Consider the following 14,733-nt stretch of genomic DNA (forward strand, 5'->3'; position numbering starts at 1 on the left):
GAGGACACAAAACTGTCCTCTCCTCTCCCACACACCGTCTCTCTTGCTTCTCGATGAGACGATGACGTATTATTACACGCCTCTTCTTCTTCGTTATATAGGCGCCTATAGGAGGCTACATCGGGTTTACGTTACTCATCAGATATGAGTGGTAACAAAAAAAAACGCATTACACATGTGCTTTAAAAAAAAAAAACGTCTTTTAGTTTCCTGAAAAGTCGCCTCAAAAAGGCAGATATTCTTGGATATTTTCACCTCTTTATAAGGCGGTTATACGATTCCGAATTAGTGTTTACTCTCCTCACAACTCATACATATCATACGCACGTATAAAACGTGCACATCGAAGAAGTACATGTGCGCGCAAAGCACAATAATTGACGAGTGTAAAAAGTGAGCGTCTCATATCTTCTCTCGCGCGTCTGTGAAGGCGAAAGGCGAGCAAAGCATTTTATATTTAATTTGGCATCTCTTTACCCGACTTTCCGGGAAGCGAAGGGGAGTCGCGTCATTGCACATTCAAAAAAGAATCACACAACGAACTCTCGCTCGATGGCAAGAGAGGCAGTCGTGCGACGACATTCATTCGCGCAACAGGTAATACGATTCTATTATCATCGTTTTGTATGCGTTTCTTCTTCTTTCGGCTTCAAAGCGCGGAGGATGTGCGAGAGAGACAAAGTCGGTTCAGACAACCAATGTGCCAATCCAAATGTCCTTTCAAAAATCTCAGATCGAGAAAAAAAAGAAGAGAGGATTTTAAGCGCGGACGATGACATTTTTTACGCTCTCTTAAACTCACTCTTTCGCGCACTCTTTTTCCCTTTATTATTGTTCGTGTTGTTATGATTGAAAACAGGGCGGCGCGAATTGGATGGAGGACGATGCGAACGATGGCGTGGACTTTTGGCGCGATAACGTCTTTTCCATCGCGGACGACCATTTTCGAGCGAGTTTGAACGCGATCGTCGCGCCTTCGGAACAAACTGAAAGAAGAGCAGATAGGGGAAGCGGGATGATGCTTGGTGACGAGGAGGCGGCAGGAAACGGTGAAGGAAGAAGCGAGCTGGCGAAGTCGCTCGTCCAAGGTCAAGGCGATTTGAGCGAGCACGATTTTTTAGACGCGCTCGACGAGGCGTTGTTTGGGTTGGGAAGCGAAGAGATCGCGGTGAGAGTAGAGGAGGAGGCTGGGAAGACGAGGACAAAAAATACGACGAAGAAGACGGCGAAGACTTCGAAGACTACGAAGCATCAGCCGGTATACAAGAAGAGTTCGACGGAAGCCGGCGAACTCGCTCTCGCCGCGACGGGCGGTGGCGACTCAAACGTGCTCATCAAATCGACCAAAGCGAGACTCAAAACGACGAATCGATCGTTAGAGTCCTTATCGTTCATTCTTGGCAGCGATGGGTTTGCGCGAACAACTATCGAAGGTGTCAAGACAATACCTTTGCGCGAGAAAGGCGGGTTGAAAGAGAAAGGCGAATCGTCGCCGTCGACGAAGAAGCCCAACGGAAGAGGTCGCAAGAGAAAATCTGAGGCGACGAGAACGGTCGCGCCGCCGCCGCCAACCGGCGACACGACGGACGAAGACAGCACGGACTCTGAAATTCACTACGATCTCGAAGAAAATTTCCTCAAGAGCGCTGCAAGTTTGTTAGAGGAATACGAAGAGACGCCGACGAAGAAAAAACGCGGTCGTAAACCGCTCGATCCAGAGGTGAAGAAAGCCAGGCGAGAACAACGACTCCGAGAGAACAAAGCGACGAACCACGTAACCTCGATATCGTCGAAAGCTGCCATCACGCGCGAAAAGAAACCAAAACCACCACCGGTGGAGAAAATAAAAGGCCAATGGTCCAAAGAGGAAGACGAGGAGTTGGTTCGCTTGGTCACGCAATTCGGCACTCGCAAATGGTCCTCGGTGTCGAGAGCGCTGAACGGTAGAGTCGGCAAACAGTGCCGCGAACGATGGAACAACCACTTACGACCGGACATTCGCAGAGGGTCGTGGTCGACGAAAGAGGAGTCAAAGTTGATCGAGTTACACAAAGTGCTCGGAAACAAGTGGGCGGATATCGCGAAAGGGTTACCGGGACGGACGGAAAATGCGGTGAAGAACCACTGGAACGCGACGTTACGAAGGAAAGACGGAACGCCGAGCGAATTGAGAGTGTACGCGACGACGCAAACGAAAGGGAGAGGACCAATTGGACGACCGAGAAGTCGAAACAAACGACCCGGCGACGAAGAAAGAGAGGCGTTGAAGGAGAAGATTTTATCCGCGAGCGTTCAAGAGATGGACTTGGCGAACACGAACGGAGACCACGAAAGCGGCGCGGCGGCGCTCGGCGTCTCCTCGCCCGTCGCGGGCGACAACGAAGGATCGTTCGTCGCGTTCGGGAATACCACGACCAATCACTCGCAATCGTTATTAGAACAAGTGTTGAACAACGAAGACGAGCTTAATAACGTGTGCGAAGATTACAACGACGACAACGACTTCATCAAGAGCGACGATGTCGATATCACCGCGGTGAACGACGAAGACGACAACGCGACGTCCCTCGAAAGATCTGTATCCGAACAAACGCGCGAAGCAGAAACGCAAACGGACCCGATCAGCGATGAACAGCTCGTGGTGCTCTCAGAGGACGATGGGACCGCAGAGTACGCGAGTGGGTACGCGACGACCATGACTGTCTTTGGCGGCGGCTGCGGCGCCGCGCGCTCGGTGCAAAACGCCGCCACGGAAGAGTACGTCGAAGGCGACGAAGACGATGTGGTAGACGTGGAGAAACCATTAAAGTCGAGCAGAGAAGCGCCACCGAGAACGACGAAGAATCCGCTAAGGCGACAAGCTGCTTTAAATGCGACTCTCGAAAAACGAGAACGACGAACGACGCGTTCGACGGTCACCTCGTCAAATCCGACGCTTCTCGGATTTGCCATTCCGGAGCAAAACGTCGTCGCCACGAACACGCGGAGCAACAAAAGCTGCGGCAAAAGCAAACGCCCGAGCTCTGTGATTGTCACTTTGCCGAACAACAAAGTCGATTTCGCACAAATCGTTGGCATTCACGATCCGTGCAATGAATTCGAAACCAGATCCTCCGCGCTCGAAACCGCCTCGTACGCCTCGCCGACGCCGCTGCCGCGAGAGAAATCGGTAAACATTCAAAAGACTTTAAAAGAGCTCGTCGAGTGCGTCCGAGGCACGGTACAAGGCATATCCGGAGTGGCGTTGACGACGAAAAGTGGCACGCAGGCGCAACAAAAAAAAGTCGGTGGGAACTGTTTCGTCGTTTCCATCGCCGCCGACCAGTGGGCGAACGCTATGAAAGGCGTGAGGTGCGCGACGGCGTTTTTGAAGACTTCCTACTAAAATCTAAAATACGCGAGAGGATGACGGGAGAAAATATTACTATAATCATCATCATTACCATCACGAGTGTTGAATTCTTTATATTACTATTATGTGTTATTACTATTATTACTATTACTATTACTATTATTAGACACGCTTTTGGCGTTATTATGAATTCATCGGCGGATGAACGAGCACGTACTCTTCCGCGTACTCGCCCTCTAAAGCGCACGATTTACTACACGTGTACACCGCGATCGACCCAAAATCCAAGCTCGAATCGTTCAATTCCACGGACTCTTTCGGAACGATGAAGGAAACAATCGTCGGTAAAATCTGAAACTCAAACCTCCTTTTCCCGCGACATCTCGGGCAGTCCGGGATGTTCCGATCGTCCGGCGCGAGTGATTTTGACGGCCACATGGCTTTTGCGTTTTGTGCTGGACAATATCTCAGCACTTGATCTGGAAATTTTGCAAGTTTCACCGAAAACGTGGCGAGTCGTTGCGCGTCGCTGTCGATGACCCCGGAGGCGATTTCTTTCAAATCCGTCTCGGTGATCGCCTCGTCGCCTATGCTTTGGAACATTTTTTTCTTATTCGTATTCGCACTCGTCTTCTTATTATCGTCATCATTCGTGTCAGCAACGACTCCCTCTGAGTCCATCGACGAGCAACTCGCTTCGTCCGCGTCGCTTTCCGGTTCGACGACGATTTCAAATTCAGGATAGACGGTGTTCTCGTTCTCGTTCTTCGTCTTTGTCTTCATCTCCTCCTCTTCCTCTTTACTCTCACTACCATTACCACCACTCAAAGTCATCTTCACCTTCGTTTCTATCGCTCTTTTCTTCATCTCAAACTCCCGAATCATCTCCTCCACTCTTAAATCGTCGCTCTCTCGTACGCCTCGTCTCGGCGCCGGCGTCGTTCCGTAAAATTCGTTCGCTCTCGCCAGTTGCGAGCGCACCGCTCTTACTTTTCCTTTCTCGAACACTTTATCCCCATCGACGGATGTGAACACGTATATCGTTCTGTGAAATGCGTTTGCGTTCAAACTGTCGTCTTCCACGTCATTCGCGGCGTATATTTGCAGTAGAAAATCCATCCTTCGCTTCGTCGCGTTCGCTTCGTGCATCTGTTTAGGGTGTACCGAAGGGTCCAACCACTGCGGGTCGCCGCCGACTTTCGAGGGGAAATAGATGGCGTGTAACGCGGTTTTATCCTCTCGTTTCTCCAAAAACCCGAGGTCCCACTCTAAGTCGTCGTTTGTATCGTCGTCGGAGGAGGACGACGACGCTTCGTCGTCCTCTTTCGTTCTCGTTTCTTTCTCGTTAAAATTGGAGTCTGCGCCGCCGTTGTCGTCGGGGAAAATCGAAATCGAATCTAAACGCGCGATGGTTTCCTCCGCGTCGCGTTTCGCGTCCTCTTCTTCTCTCGTGAGCTCCGACGACATCTTTACGGGTTTTCCTCTCGCGAGTGCTCCTGCTTGCTTCTGAACGAGAGAGAGAGAGAGTTTGTAGGTGTGTTTTCTCCGTCTTTACGAGTGCACATCTCCCAACGGGAAAGCGCAGCTTTTTATGAGGAAACGTGATCAGACGTGCGAGATCTCTCTCATCTCGCTTCGTTCTCTCGCAAAGGCGAGGATAGGAGAGAGACGACGATGAAAAGAGCGAGAGCCTACCTGATTGAAAGAGAGAGAGAGATCAATATCATCTTTTCAACATGATATATCTTCTCTTTTTGTGACACGCATATTCTTTCTCCGCCGTTGTGTGATCAGAGATTTGTACTAGAGACTATAACTACAAAGAGAGCCACACAAACAAGTTTGAGCAGACTCGTAGTGGCATCTCTTTACCGACGAATACACACCTTTCCTACGTGCGTGAGGGACTCTGAAAGAGCGCACGCTGTACCGTTATGAGTGCGTGCATATAATATAATATGTTTGACTTGAAAAAAAGACGTTTTTCTCAAACCTCACAAAAGTTCAACTCTGCGAGCGCGTTTTGAACCATCGACGCACCATGAGCGCACTACCTTTCTCGCCTTCGAATACTACGAACGACGATTTGTTCGTTCGAGCAGCGGACACAGACGGTACGTTTATATTGAGCGCGTTCAAAGAAGCGCTCGTTTTGCTCCTCTCCTCTCGTTTCTCTTTAACTTCTTCTTCGTCGTCGTGAAATGGAATTTGAACGCGTCGTTCTCTGCGTCGAGGAGTCCCGTGATGAATACGAACGAGATACCGATAAAACTGCCCGAGCGATACACTCGCGGAGACGACAGATATACACGTAATTCATGAGGACGATATATAACGACGACGAATTAATAATGCTCGAAAGAAGGAGAGAAGAATATACCTCATCGTTCTTTCTTTCTTTCGCGTTTACGAATTTCGATCGGCGAAAAGGACGGCGGGGAAGCAAAATCGGACGAGAAACGTAAGCGTGTACGAAGACGCTCCGTCGCGCGTATGTCTCTCTCTCTTTTGGTCGCTTTCGTCGCGAAAAAACGGAAAGGCTTTGTCGATTGTGTCGCTCGTTCTCGCGAATGTCGCACCGCGACACGCCCGCGTCGTTCCCGACACGTTTGTTTCTTTCGTACTCACAACACGTGTGTCCTCAAATACTTAATTGAAAACAACATTTTAAACAGAAACGCGCGAAGCGTTGGCCGCGGCGACGAAACACATCACGAAACTGACCAACGAAACGAACCAGTCTGATTTGCTGGAGTTGTTACGAGAGGCACCGAGGGAGGCGTACTCGTTGCAACAACCCGGGTGGCCTTCGGAGTTGAGGAATTTGACGAAAGCGCCGTTGCCAAAAATCGTCTTGGAGAGGTACGAGACTCGCGAGTCGGTGTGCTTTTGCGGGTGCTTTCCGGAGATATCCAGGGCGTGGGCGACTGTGGATGATTCTTTGTTCTTGTGGCGGTTTGACGTGGACGACGACGTGCCGATTGAGTTGACGGAGGAGTTTAACGGGCAACCGATTGTGTGCGTCGGGTTAGCGGATCCCAGGGAAGGGGTTTTTATAAGTCAGATTGCGAAGATTTTAGTCGTGTGCACGACGGTGGAGATAAAGATGTTAGGGATAGTTTCAGACGTGAGTCACGTCACTGCGAGTAAGGAGGATACGAATACGAATGGAAAAAGTGACAGAAGAGATGCACTAAATGGCTCTCGAGGGAAGAAGAAGAAAATCGCGTTTGACGTAAACGCGCCTTTGTTGATTCGCGACACGACGTTTTCGTGCCCGACGGATGCGATCGTGTTTAATCAAATTTGCGGATGTTCGAGAACAGGAAGGATTTTCTTAGCAGGGAACGATTCGCACGCGTACGAGCTGAAGTATCACGGTGGCGGTGGCGGTGACATGACGCTAGCTTCGAACGGAGGGGGGTCGAGTAGCTCTTTTTTCAGCCGAGGCCAGCCGAGGGTGAGAAAAGTTAAATTTTCATCATCTGGGTTTTCGTATTACATCCCGAATTCGTTGAACGTGTTCAGCGTCGAAGACCCGTTGTTGCAAATCTTATGCGACGAGGAGCGGAATATTTTATACACCCGCTCGCAAAACGGCGCCGTGCGAGTGTACGATTTAGGCGCCAAGGGAATGGACGCACCTAGACGCGTCGTCGAGGTGAATGATATCGCGCAACTCGCTGGAAGAGGAATATCGAGTGGCAGTAGTTATTACGGGAACGGTTCGAGACGATCGATGTATAATGGGGGTGGAAATTCGATGTTTGAAAACCGATCCCCGTCGTACGGCGGTTCTCGAGGCGGGTACGGCTCTCCTCGATACGGCGATTACAGGAGTCCGTCTTCGAGTGGGCGGTACGGCCAAGGTTCGCAAACAACAGAGGCGAAGAAGAAAGCAGGAAAGCTGGTGCACATTGCCATCGTTTCCACTCAGGAATCCGCGAGCGTGACTTTAGTAGGCGTGTGCGCCGACGGGCGACGCGTGTATTTGACCGCGTTGCCGTCGCCGTCGAGCTACGGAAGTTATTACCCATCGTCGTATCACCGTATTAGCAATGGATCGTCGAACAGCAGTGGAAGTAGATATGTCACTCCGACGCGTTTATCTGTGGTGGAGACGCGCGATCCTCCCCCATCTGGCGGCTCTTCTGCGAGAGGATTAACCTCCGCCCGAGCTTTACTGGACGCCTCGGCGAACGCGCTCGAAGTCGAAGCCGCGCACTACTACAACGGTGTTTTGCTCTTATCCGACAGCAGCTCGCACGACGAGTCTAGTAAATTATTCTTAGCCACGCGAGACGCGATGTTGCCCATGCACTTGCAACTCCCGCCGCCGATGACGGCGCCGCGCAATACCGGACCGGCGAGGGGTTTGCGAGAGGTTGTGCAAAAGCCCTCAATTTTAGAAGGTCGCGTCGCGGCAAACGTAGGTGCTATCGGTGAGTTGCCGATGCCCTCTAGAATTCGACGGGATTTAGACCCACCGTTTCCAAAGGGCACGCCAGCTTCAGTCGTCGAACAATTTACCGGCTCAAAGTTACGAAGCGAACTCGTCGAGCAAAGCTTGTTTCGAAGCAAACGCAGGAAGTTTGCGCTCGTGACGAACAGTGGCGTGGTGACGTTTGAGAAAGCGCGACCGATCGATACTTTGGCGACGTTGTTGCAAAACAAAGTTCCTGAACACATCGAAGAGTTCTTCTCGTGTTATGGACCAGTTGAAGCGGCGATCATGTGTTTGACTTTATCCATCGCTTCGGCGGTGCATTTAGGATTCGCCGAGCCTATTCCGCCGAGCGTTAGGGATGCCGCGAGACGGGCGTTCGAGGATCCGAGATTCACCGGAGAACCGAGAGTGGATAGCGAAGATGCCGACGTGAATGGTACGAAAGGTGCGAATGGACAAAATGACGATGCCGTGGTAAAAAATCTGGAACGATCGTCCGCGGCGTTTAACATGGGTCGCGCCATCGTGCAACCGAGTTTGCACTTCTCGTCCGCGCACAAGGCGATTCATTTGTACGTTGCGCGAGCGGTTCAAGCGATCTGGGAGCGACCATTAGCAATTGCCATTCGCGAATCGCAAACGGCAGAAGCGGCGAACGCGTCCTCTTCCAACAGATACGGGTACGATACCTCTCGCTCCCCTTTGCGATTCGCCTCGGACGCGCTTCGCTCGGCGGCGCGGTTTATCGGCGACGATTTAATTTTACAACTTTCCGTGGAACCGGAGACTTTAGAAACCATCGAACAGCGGTTGCGACCGATTGAAAAGTATTTGCAGACGAGGAAACCGAGAACGTCGAGTCAGTTGACGCCGGCAAAGAGGAGAAAATTAGCGCTCAACGCTGCGAGGGAGGAAGAGAATTCGATGGATGCGCTCTTAGCGCTCGTTTCGAGAGCTTCGCAGGCTATTTGTTTGTTGAAGTTATGTTCAGAAACGGACGATTTCGAGTCCGTCGCGGCGGCTTTGCCGCACGAAACGCGCGTGACGCTGACACAGGTGCGCGTTTATACCTTTTTACTTTTTGTTTTTCTCTCCTTTCCGCTCAAAACACACACGCGCGTAAAAAGAAACGATGAAAGAGGCGCGTTGATGATTCAATCATATAATCTGTCAATCAGATGAACGTTTCGACGCATGTTTAGAACACATATGGTGCCCTTCCACTGAGCGTCTTTTTCGATATTTTTGTTTATTTGTGTGTGTGTGTGTGTGTGATGCCCTGCTTCCTTTGTTCGTACAAATGTTCTTTTCCGCTCGAGTCGCGCTAACTAACACTCACTCAAATCTTCTCCTTTTCCAACGAAAAACAGATGTCCATTCGACGATTCATTTCGACGCCGGAAGGTGCTAAAGTCGCTTCTGCGCTCATCGAATCGCTCATGGCACGTGTTGTGTCCTCCTCTCGAGGCGACGCGGCGCCCTCCTCCGACGCGCTCGGCGGCGCCGTGCAAAAGCGCAGCGAACAACTTTCAAAAATGTTACAATACGGCGCGCCTGATTTTTTCGGCGCGGATTCTCGAACTTTTTATCGCGCGAGGGATATCCTACAACGCGCGCGAGAGGCTCGAGCGCTTCGCGACGTGGAGAAGAGAGATGGTTTTGTCGGCGAAGCGTTGCGATTGTTCGCTCAGGCGCCGTTAGCGGGCGATTTGAATGGCGCTTGCGCTGAATTAGTCGATTTGAGAGCGTTCCACGGAGTGGTCACGTTAAGTTTAGCAGCAGCGGCGACGTTGCGCAGGATGGAAGAGCAGCGGAAAGCAGACGCGAGTACGGGTGGAAGAGTGCAAGCCGAGCCTGATATGGTACGTTTTTGTTTGCTTCTTTCGTTCCTTTTTTCTTTCAACATATCATCGCGGTGAGGATACGCAAACTTGGAAACGTACGCGCGGGGCTTACCGCCTCGTTTCCGTGGCGAATTAAAAAATTACAGAACATCTAAGTCTGAGCGATATTATTTCGATACGTTCTTTCTCATCCTTTTTTTATCTCTTTCTGTGTTGCTGACCTTATGATCTCTTCTATTTTAATAACAGAGTCTCGCTCAGTGCTACGCGTTGATATCCACGGCCATCAAATCCTTAGTCACCGGAAAACCTTCCGACACGTTTGTTCCTGACGACCAAAGAGCTAACACGATGGGCACTCAACAGCAGCAACAACAACAAGAACAAGATTTGCACCCGGGTTCCTTAGCGGTCGTTTGCGCTTCACTTCCGAAAGACGCCAGAGAAGCAGGCATTCGACGCATTCTCGATAAAATCGTCGAGTCCGAAGAAGACGACGTCATTCAAGTCGCGGCGGAAACCTTGATCGCTTTAGATCGCTTAGATGATGTCTGTAGACTCCCACCACACGCGTTAGAGGCATTTCTTTGCGAGTACGGCGCGTTGAACAAACATTTGAGTTTGCAACCGACGACGAGAGAAGAGGCGAAACATTTGCAACTGCTCACAAGATTGTATGGCGATTACGGACAAGAAGGCATGGCGGCGGATGTATGCGTCGCGTTAGCAGAAAGACACGTGGCTGATCGTTTGTACCCGTCTCTCGAAGAGCGCATGGGTTTGTTTCGCATGGCGTTACAGTACGGCACGACGAAAGATCCCGCGACGGGCGCGTTCAAAAGAGACGCGAGACAAATCGAAGAGATTGAAGGCAAAGCGAAAGTGTTGGAGTTTCAAATGCGATTGGAAAACGCGCTGCGAATGAAAAGCAAACGCATGCAATCCATGGCTGCCGGCGAAGTTGGTCAAGGTCAACAAATAGATCACAACTTAGTGCAAGAGCTCGAACAAGCGGCAAATGATCTGCGCGAAAACATGAAATCGATTTCGGATTTGTACAACGACATTGCTCGACCGCATCGGTTTTGGGACATTTGCTTGGAAATTATCGCGTGGGCGCGACCTCAACGAGGTTCCTCGGAGGACCAAGAATCGTACGCGGACGCTTCCGCGGTCCCGAGAGAACTCTGGGATTGTGTCATCATCGATGCTGTCCAAGATGTCCTCTCTCGAGCGAACGAAACGCACACGCGGCGCGCCATCGTTGCCGCCGCTTGCGCCGCGGTAGCCGAAATCGCCCCGAAAGTCTTCACCGAATCCGCCGCGAACAACGAAATTGCATTTCCAATGTGCCACGTCACGTGCAGACTCGAAACGTTAGCGAGCGGTCAGTGGGGTGTCATGCTCAACTCGCCGAGCGTCAACGAAAGCGAGCAAGCCGAAGATGACGACATCGCGGATTGTATGTTACAGAGCGTCCGAGGGAACTGTCCTCCGGTACAAAGAGCGTACGATCGTTTACTCGCCGCCGAACATCGCAGAATGCACGACGAGGAAATTGGCGAGGAAATGCACAAGGCGTTACACTCAACCAAGTTGCGCTTGCGAATGTTGAGATCCGCGTTGCGCGTCATGCACGCCTGGGATGCGGCCACTGGAGGCAGCGGTAACGGATTCTCCTCTGGAGTTGGTGACGACCGAAACAACTTTGATTATTCCTCTAGAAAATCTTTCGCGAGGGCGTCTATCGGCGACATTTGCTTGGCGTACTCCCGAGTCTCCAAAGAGCTCGTCGGCGCTTCCCACGAACAAAACGTGCCGAAAGAACTCGCCGTCGCCTTTGAGCGTTTAGCCGATCGATTTCTTCGTTGATATAAATGAAAGTACGTGCCCGGGTGGTAAAGTATATATAGTAGTAGAAACGTTTTTACCGTGTATTCATAATAAGTAGCGCTAAATGAACTTACTCTCAGAATTCCTCTTTCCTTCTCTCTCTCTCTCTTTCCCTTTCTGCCTTCTCATTAATCCTCGTCTTTTTTCGCGGCACTCAACTTCTCCGCTAAATCATCGGCTAAATCTTCCGCCTTCTCCTTCCCTTCCTGCTCCTTCTCTTCTTTCTCCCCCTCTTCTTCCGTTTTCGGCAAACTCGCCATAATTTTCTGCGCCTCTTCAAACTTATCCTGAAACAACTGCGCCTTCTCCTCGCTCCCAAACTTAATGCACATGTTCTGCAACGCCGGCGCTTCGTCCCCGTCCGAACAATCCATCGTCGTAAACACCCTCGCCTTTTCGCTCCCCGCGTGCGTCGTCACCTTCGTCTCCGGATCGATATAAAAATTCGCGCATATTTTCAGCGTCTTGTCTCTTCGCATCAACAATCGACACTTCTTCGTCGCTTTATGCTCGAGTATTTTCATCGGTCCTAACCCTCGTTCTTTCCACTCGCCCTCTAAGAATCGATACGCTTTCGTTTTCGCTTCGAACAGAATGTTTTCGTTCTCCTCGCCGGTCGTTTTCGTTTCGCTCGATTCGATGATTTCCAGTTTCACCACCGGGGTGAACTCTTTCGTGCACTCGCGTTCGACGTCTTCATCTTCGCCTTCTTCTGCCGCTTCTTCTGGTTTCGTCGTCGAAGAAGACGCAAACGCGGACGGATTAAACGTCGTCGCAGTACCTCCTCCCGTTGTTCCAAACGAAGAGCTTGAACCGAAGACGTGGTTCGTCGACGCGCCGGATCCAAACACCACCGGAGCAGGTTTCGCTTCCGTCGGTTCCTCGGTTTTGGAATCATCCGATGCCATTTTTGTATAGCGTTAAATGCTTTGCTCTTTGCGTATATTTAAACGGTGTTTTTGTTTAAAAACAACACACACGATGATGTAGTAGTGATGCGATGCTACGAATGAAGGGTTCAGTCTCTCTCTCTCTGTGAAAGCCGGAGGACGTGGAAGCGTTGGATGTTTAAAGTGGTAAAGAGGTGAAAAGAGAAGCCGATCGTGTCAAGACCCGAACACCCTAAACTGAAGCTTTTGGAAAGAGGACGGACTCCATTCTTTTTTCTCCGGAGCGTCACTTCGCGAACGGCTAAAAGTGCGAGCGTGTGAGCGAACGTATTGTTTATATACGACTTCTTCGCTTTGTTGTTCGAGCGTTCTCTTTGAATAATTCGTCTCCGAGGAAGAACGCGCGTTCTCGAGTGAAACGTCTTTTCCAACGCACACACACCGAGAAGAAAACAGTCTCTCGGATCTCGCATGTGATTTAATACTACTACTCTACTCATAATTTTAAACGCGAAGCGAGAAGAGTGCACTAATAATGAGCAGCAGACGAAGAAAGAATCCACATCCGAAAAGAGCGGTGAACGCGAGGACGGTTTTGAAGGTGGCGAGAGAAGAAGAAGAAGTGGAAGAAGAACCAAAAGTGTTGTGTTTGAGAATTCCTGACGAGGATGATGATCTCGAGGCAAATCAGATACAAAAAGAAGAAGAAGAAGGAGAAGACGAAGAAGACGAAGAAGACGACGAGGGAGACGACGACGACGTGGAGCGATTGCGGAGGATTCTGTGCGTGCCGTGTGATGATCTCGTGGAGCAAAATCAGATGCGAGAAGAAGAGACTGCTTTTATTGCTAAAGGAGTGAAGAGAAAGAGAGGGCACGAGTGCGATGTTTGCGAGAAGGTGTTTCGATATCCATCCGGTTTGGCCATACACATGCGTACGCACACGAAGGAGAAACCGTATGAATGTGATGTGTGCGAGAAGCGTTTTACTCAATCTGGTAATTTGAAAACGCACATGCGTATTCACACGAGCGAGAGGCCGTACGAATGCGAGGTTTGTGATAAAGCTTTTCGTGATTCTAGTACTTTGAAAAGCCACATGCTTATTCACACGAACGAGAAACCGTACGAGTGCCATGAGTGCGAGAAGAGTTATCGTCAATTGGGTAGTTTACAATACCACATGCGTACTCAACATTAGCTCTCTTTCATAGTCATCTGTAAACATACACATGTACATCACATACTCAACGAATCAAACGAACTTTTACTCGCATTGTCGTCGCGTCGCGTCTCGCAACGAGAACAGAGTAAAGAGAGGGCAGAGACACCTCATTTTTAGGGGTGTAAAAATCGTCACTTTCGCGCGCGTATTCGTTTGAAACAGAGCACGCGAGGACGAAAAGTAGCAGCAACGGAGAGAACAAATAAAAGACTTCAAAGGGCTTTGTGAACAACACTTGAGCATCCTCGACGAAAGAGAACGAGAGAGAGAAAGAGATACAAAGAATGCGAAGATCCTGCGTGGGCGTTTTGGCGGATTCTTCAAAACGGCGCGACGCCGGTGCGCCGGCGGTGTGCTTAGGCGTGCCGTTTCGAGAGCGAGACGACGGGAGTTGGGAGGACGACCACGAGGACGACGAAAATGAGAAAGCGAAAATGAACGCGTTGGGAAGGAGGAGGAACGGAGATGAAAATGTCGGGTGGAAATTCGCCTGCGTAGGGTACGGAAGCGCCAAGAGTCTCTCGCAAAGCGAGAGGAGGAAAACATTTGAAGAAGAAGAAGAAGAAGAGTTACCTCGATGTCGCGGGTTGGAGATTCTAGTGAGCGAACGCGTCCTGAACAAGAACGATGATGACGACGACGCGGAAACTAATAACGGAGATCAAAGAAGAAGAGAAGAGCGACGGCGACGAGGCGTAACGGATGCGAAAGAGGATAAAGACGATTTTATCGTCGCTTTGCGCGAGAAACCAGACGAAAACGAGATCGATAGAAAGAGAAATAGAACAACGACGAGCGGTAGTAGTAAAAGCGCTTCTTCGTCCGAAAAAGAAGAAAGCGGTGTCTTCGCGGGACGCCAACGCCGCCTCTTCCCGCCCCCGCACGGGACGCCGACGCCCTCGTCCTCCTCCTCCTCCTCGCGAGAAAGAGAAAGAAAAATCGACGCCGAGCATAAACTCCCTCCCGAGCTCAAAACCTTCAAACAAAGGTTCTACATGCAATCGAAGTTGATTTGGACGCGAATGGAGAAACACGCCAAGTACGTCTATTCCGGCGCCTTTGCGAAAGATTTGTAACATAAA

At 50.5% G+C, this 14,733-nt stretch overlaps 7 protein-coding genes across 7 annotated transcripts; 5 read left to right on the forward strand and 2 right to left on the reverse strand.

Annotated features, from left to right (window-relative positions):
- Positions 1-874: 874 nt before the first annotated feature.
- Bathy11g02210 (predicted protein) lies at positions 875-3,385 on the forward strand (the record flags this gene model as incomplete). Its single annotated transcript, XM_007510331.1, has 1 exon — positions 875-3,385. One exon carries the CDS (start codon positions 875-877, stop codon positions 3,383-3,385), a length of 2,511 nt encoding a protein of 836 aa, XP_007510393.1.
- Positions 3,386-3,535: 150 nt separating this feature from the next.
- Positions 3,536-4,819, reverse strand: Bathy11g02220 (predicted protein; the record flags this gene model as incomplete). Its single annotated transcript, XM_007510239.1, has 1 exon — positions 3,536-4,819. One exon carries the CDS (start codon positions 4,817-4,819, stop codon positions 3,536-3,538), a length of 1,284 nt encoding a protein of 427 aa, XP_007510301.1.
- A 1,026-nt stretch (positions 4,820-5,845) lies between these two features.
- Bathy11g02230 (predicted protein) lies at positions 5,846-8,981 on the forward strand (the record flags this gene model as incomplete). Its single annotated transcript, XM_007510310.1, has 2 exons — positions 5,846-6,040; positions 6,093-8,981. 2 exons carry the CDS (start codon positions 5,846-5,848, stop codon positions 8,979-8,981), a joined length of 3,084 nt encoding a protein of 1,027 aa, XP_007510372.1.
- A 188-nt stretch (positions 8,982-9,169) lies between these two features.
- Positions 9,170-11,515, forward strand: Bathy11g02240 (predicted protein; the record flags this gene model as incomplete). The annotated part of the gene is made up of 2 exons (XM_007510259.1): positions 9,170-9,661; positions 9,893-11,515. The coding sequence occupies 2 exons, from the start codon at positions 9,170-9,172 to the stop codon at positions 11,513-11,515; spliced, it is 2,115 nt and encodes a 704-aa protein (XP_007510321.1).
- Positions 11,516-11,664: 149 nt separating this feature from the next.
- Bathy11g02250 (predicted protein) lies at positions 11,665-12,444 on the reverse strand (the record flags this gene model as incomplete). The annotated part of the gene is made up of 1 exon (XM_007510191.1): positions 11,665-12,444. The coding sequence occupies one exon, from the start codon at positions 12,442-12,444 to the stop codon at positions 11,665-11,667; it is 780 nt and encodes a 259-aa protein (XP_007510253.1).
- Positions 12,445-12,961: 517 nt separating this feature from the next.
- On the forward strand, positions 12,962-13,627 carry Bathy11g02260 (the record flags this gene model as incomplete). The annotated part of the gene is made up of 1 exon (XM_007509995.1): positions 12,962-13,627. The coding sequence occupies one exon, from the start codon at positions 12,962-12,964 to the stop codon at positions 13,625-13,627; it is 666 nt and encodes a 221-aa protein (XP_007510057.1).
- A 458-nt stretch (positions 13,628-14,085) lies between these two features.
- Positions 14,086-14,727, forward strand: Bathy11g02270 (unknown protein; the record flags this gene model as incomplete). Its single annotated transcript, XM_007510198.1, has 1 exon — positions 14,086-14,727. One exon carries the CDS (start codon positions 14,086-14,088, stop codon positions 14,725-14,727), a length of 642 nt encoding a protein of 213 aa, XP_007510260.1.
- Positions 14,728-14,733: the final 6 nt, after the last annotated feature.

The sequence above is a fragment of the Bathycoccus prasinos genome (assembly GCF_002220235.1).
Source record: "Bathycoccus prasinos genomic : Chromosome_11".
Classification (NCBI taxonomy): Eukaryota; Viridiplantae; Chlorophyta; class Mamiellophyceae; order Mamiellales; family Bathycoccaceae; genus Bathycoccus; species Bathycoccus prasinos.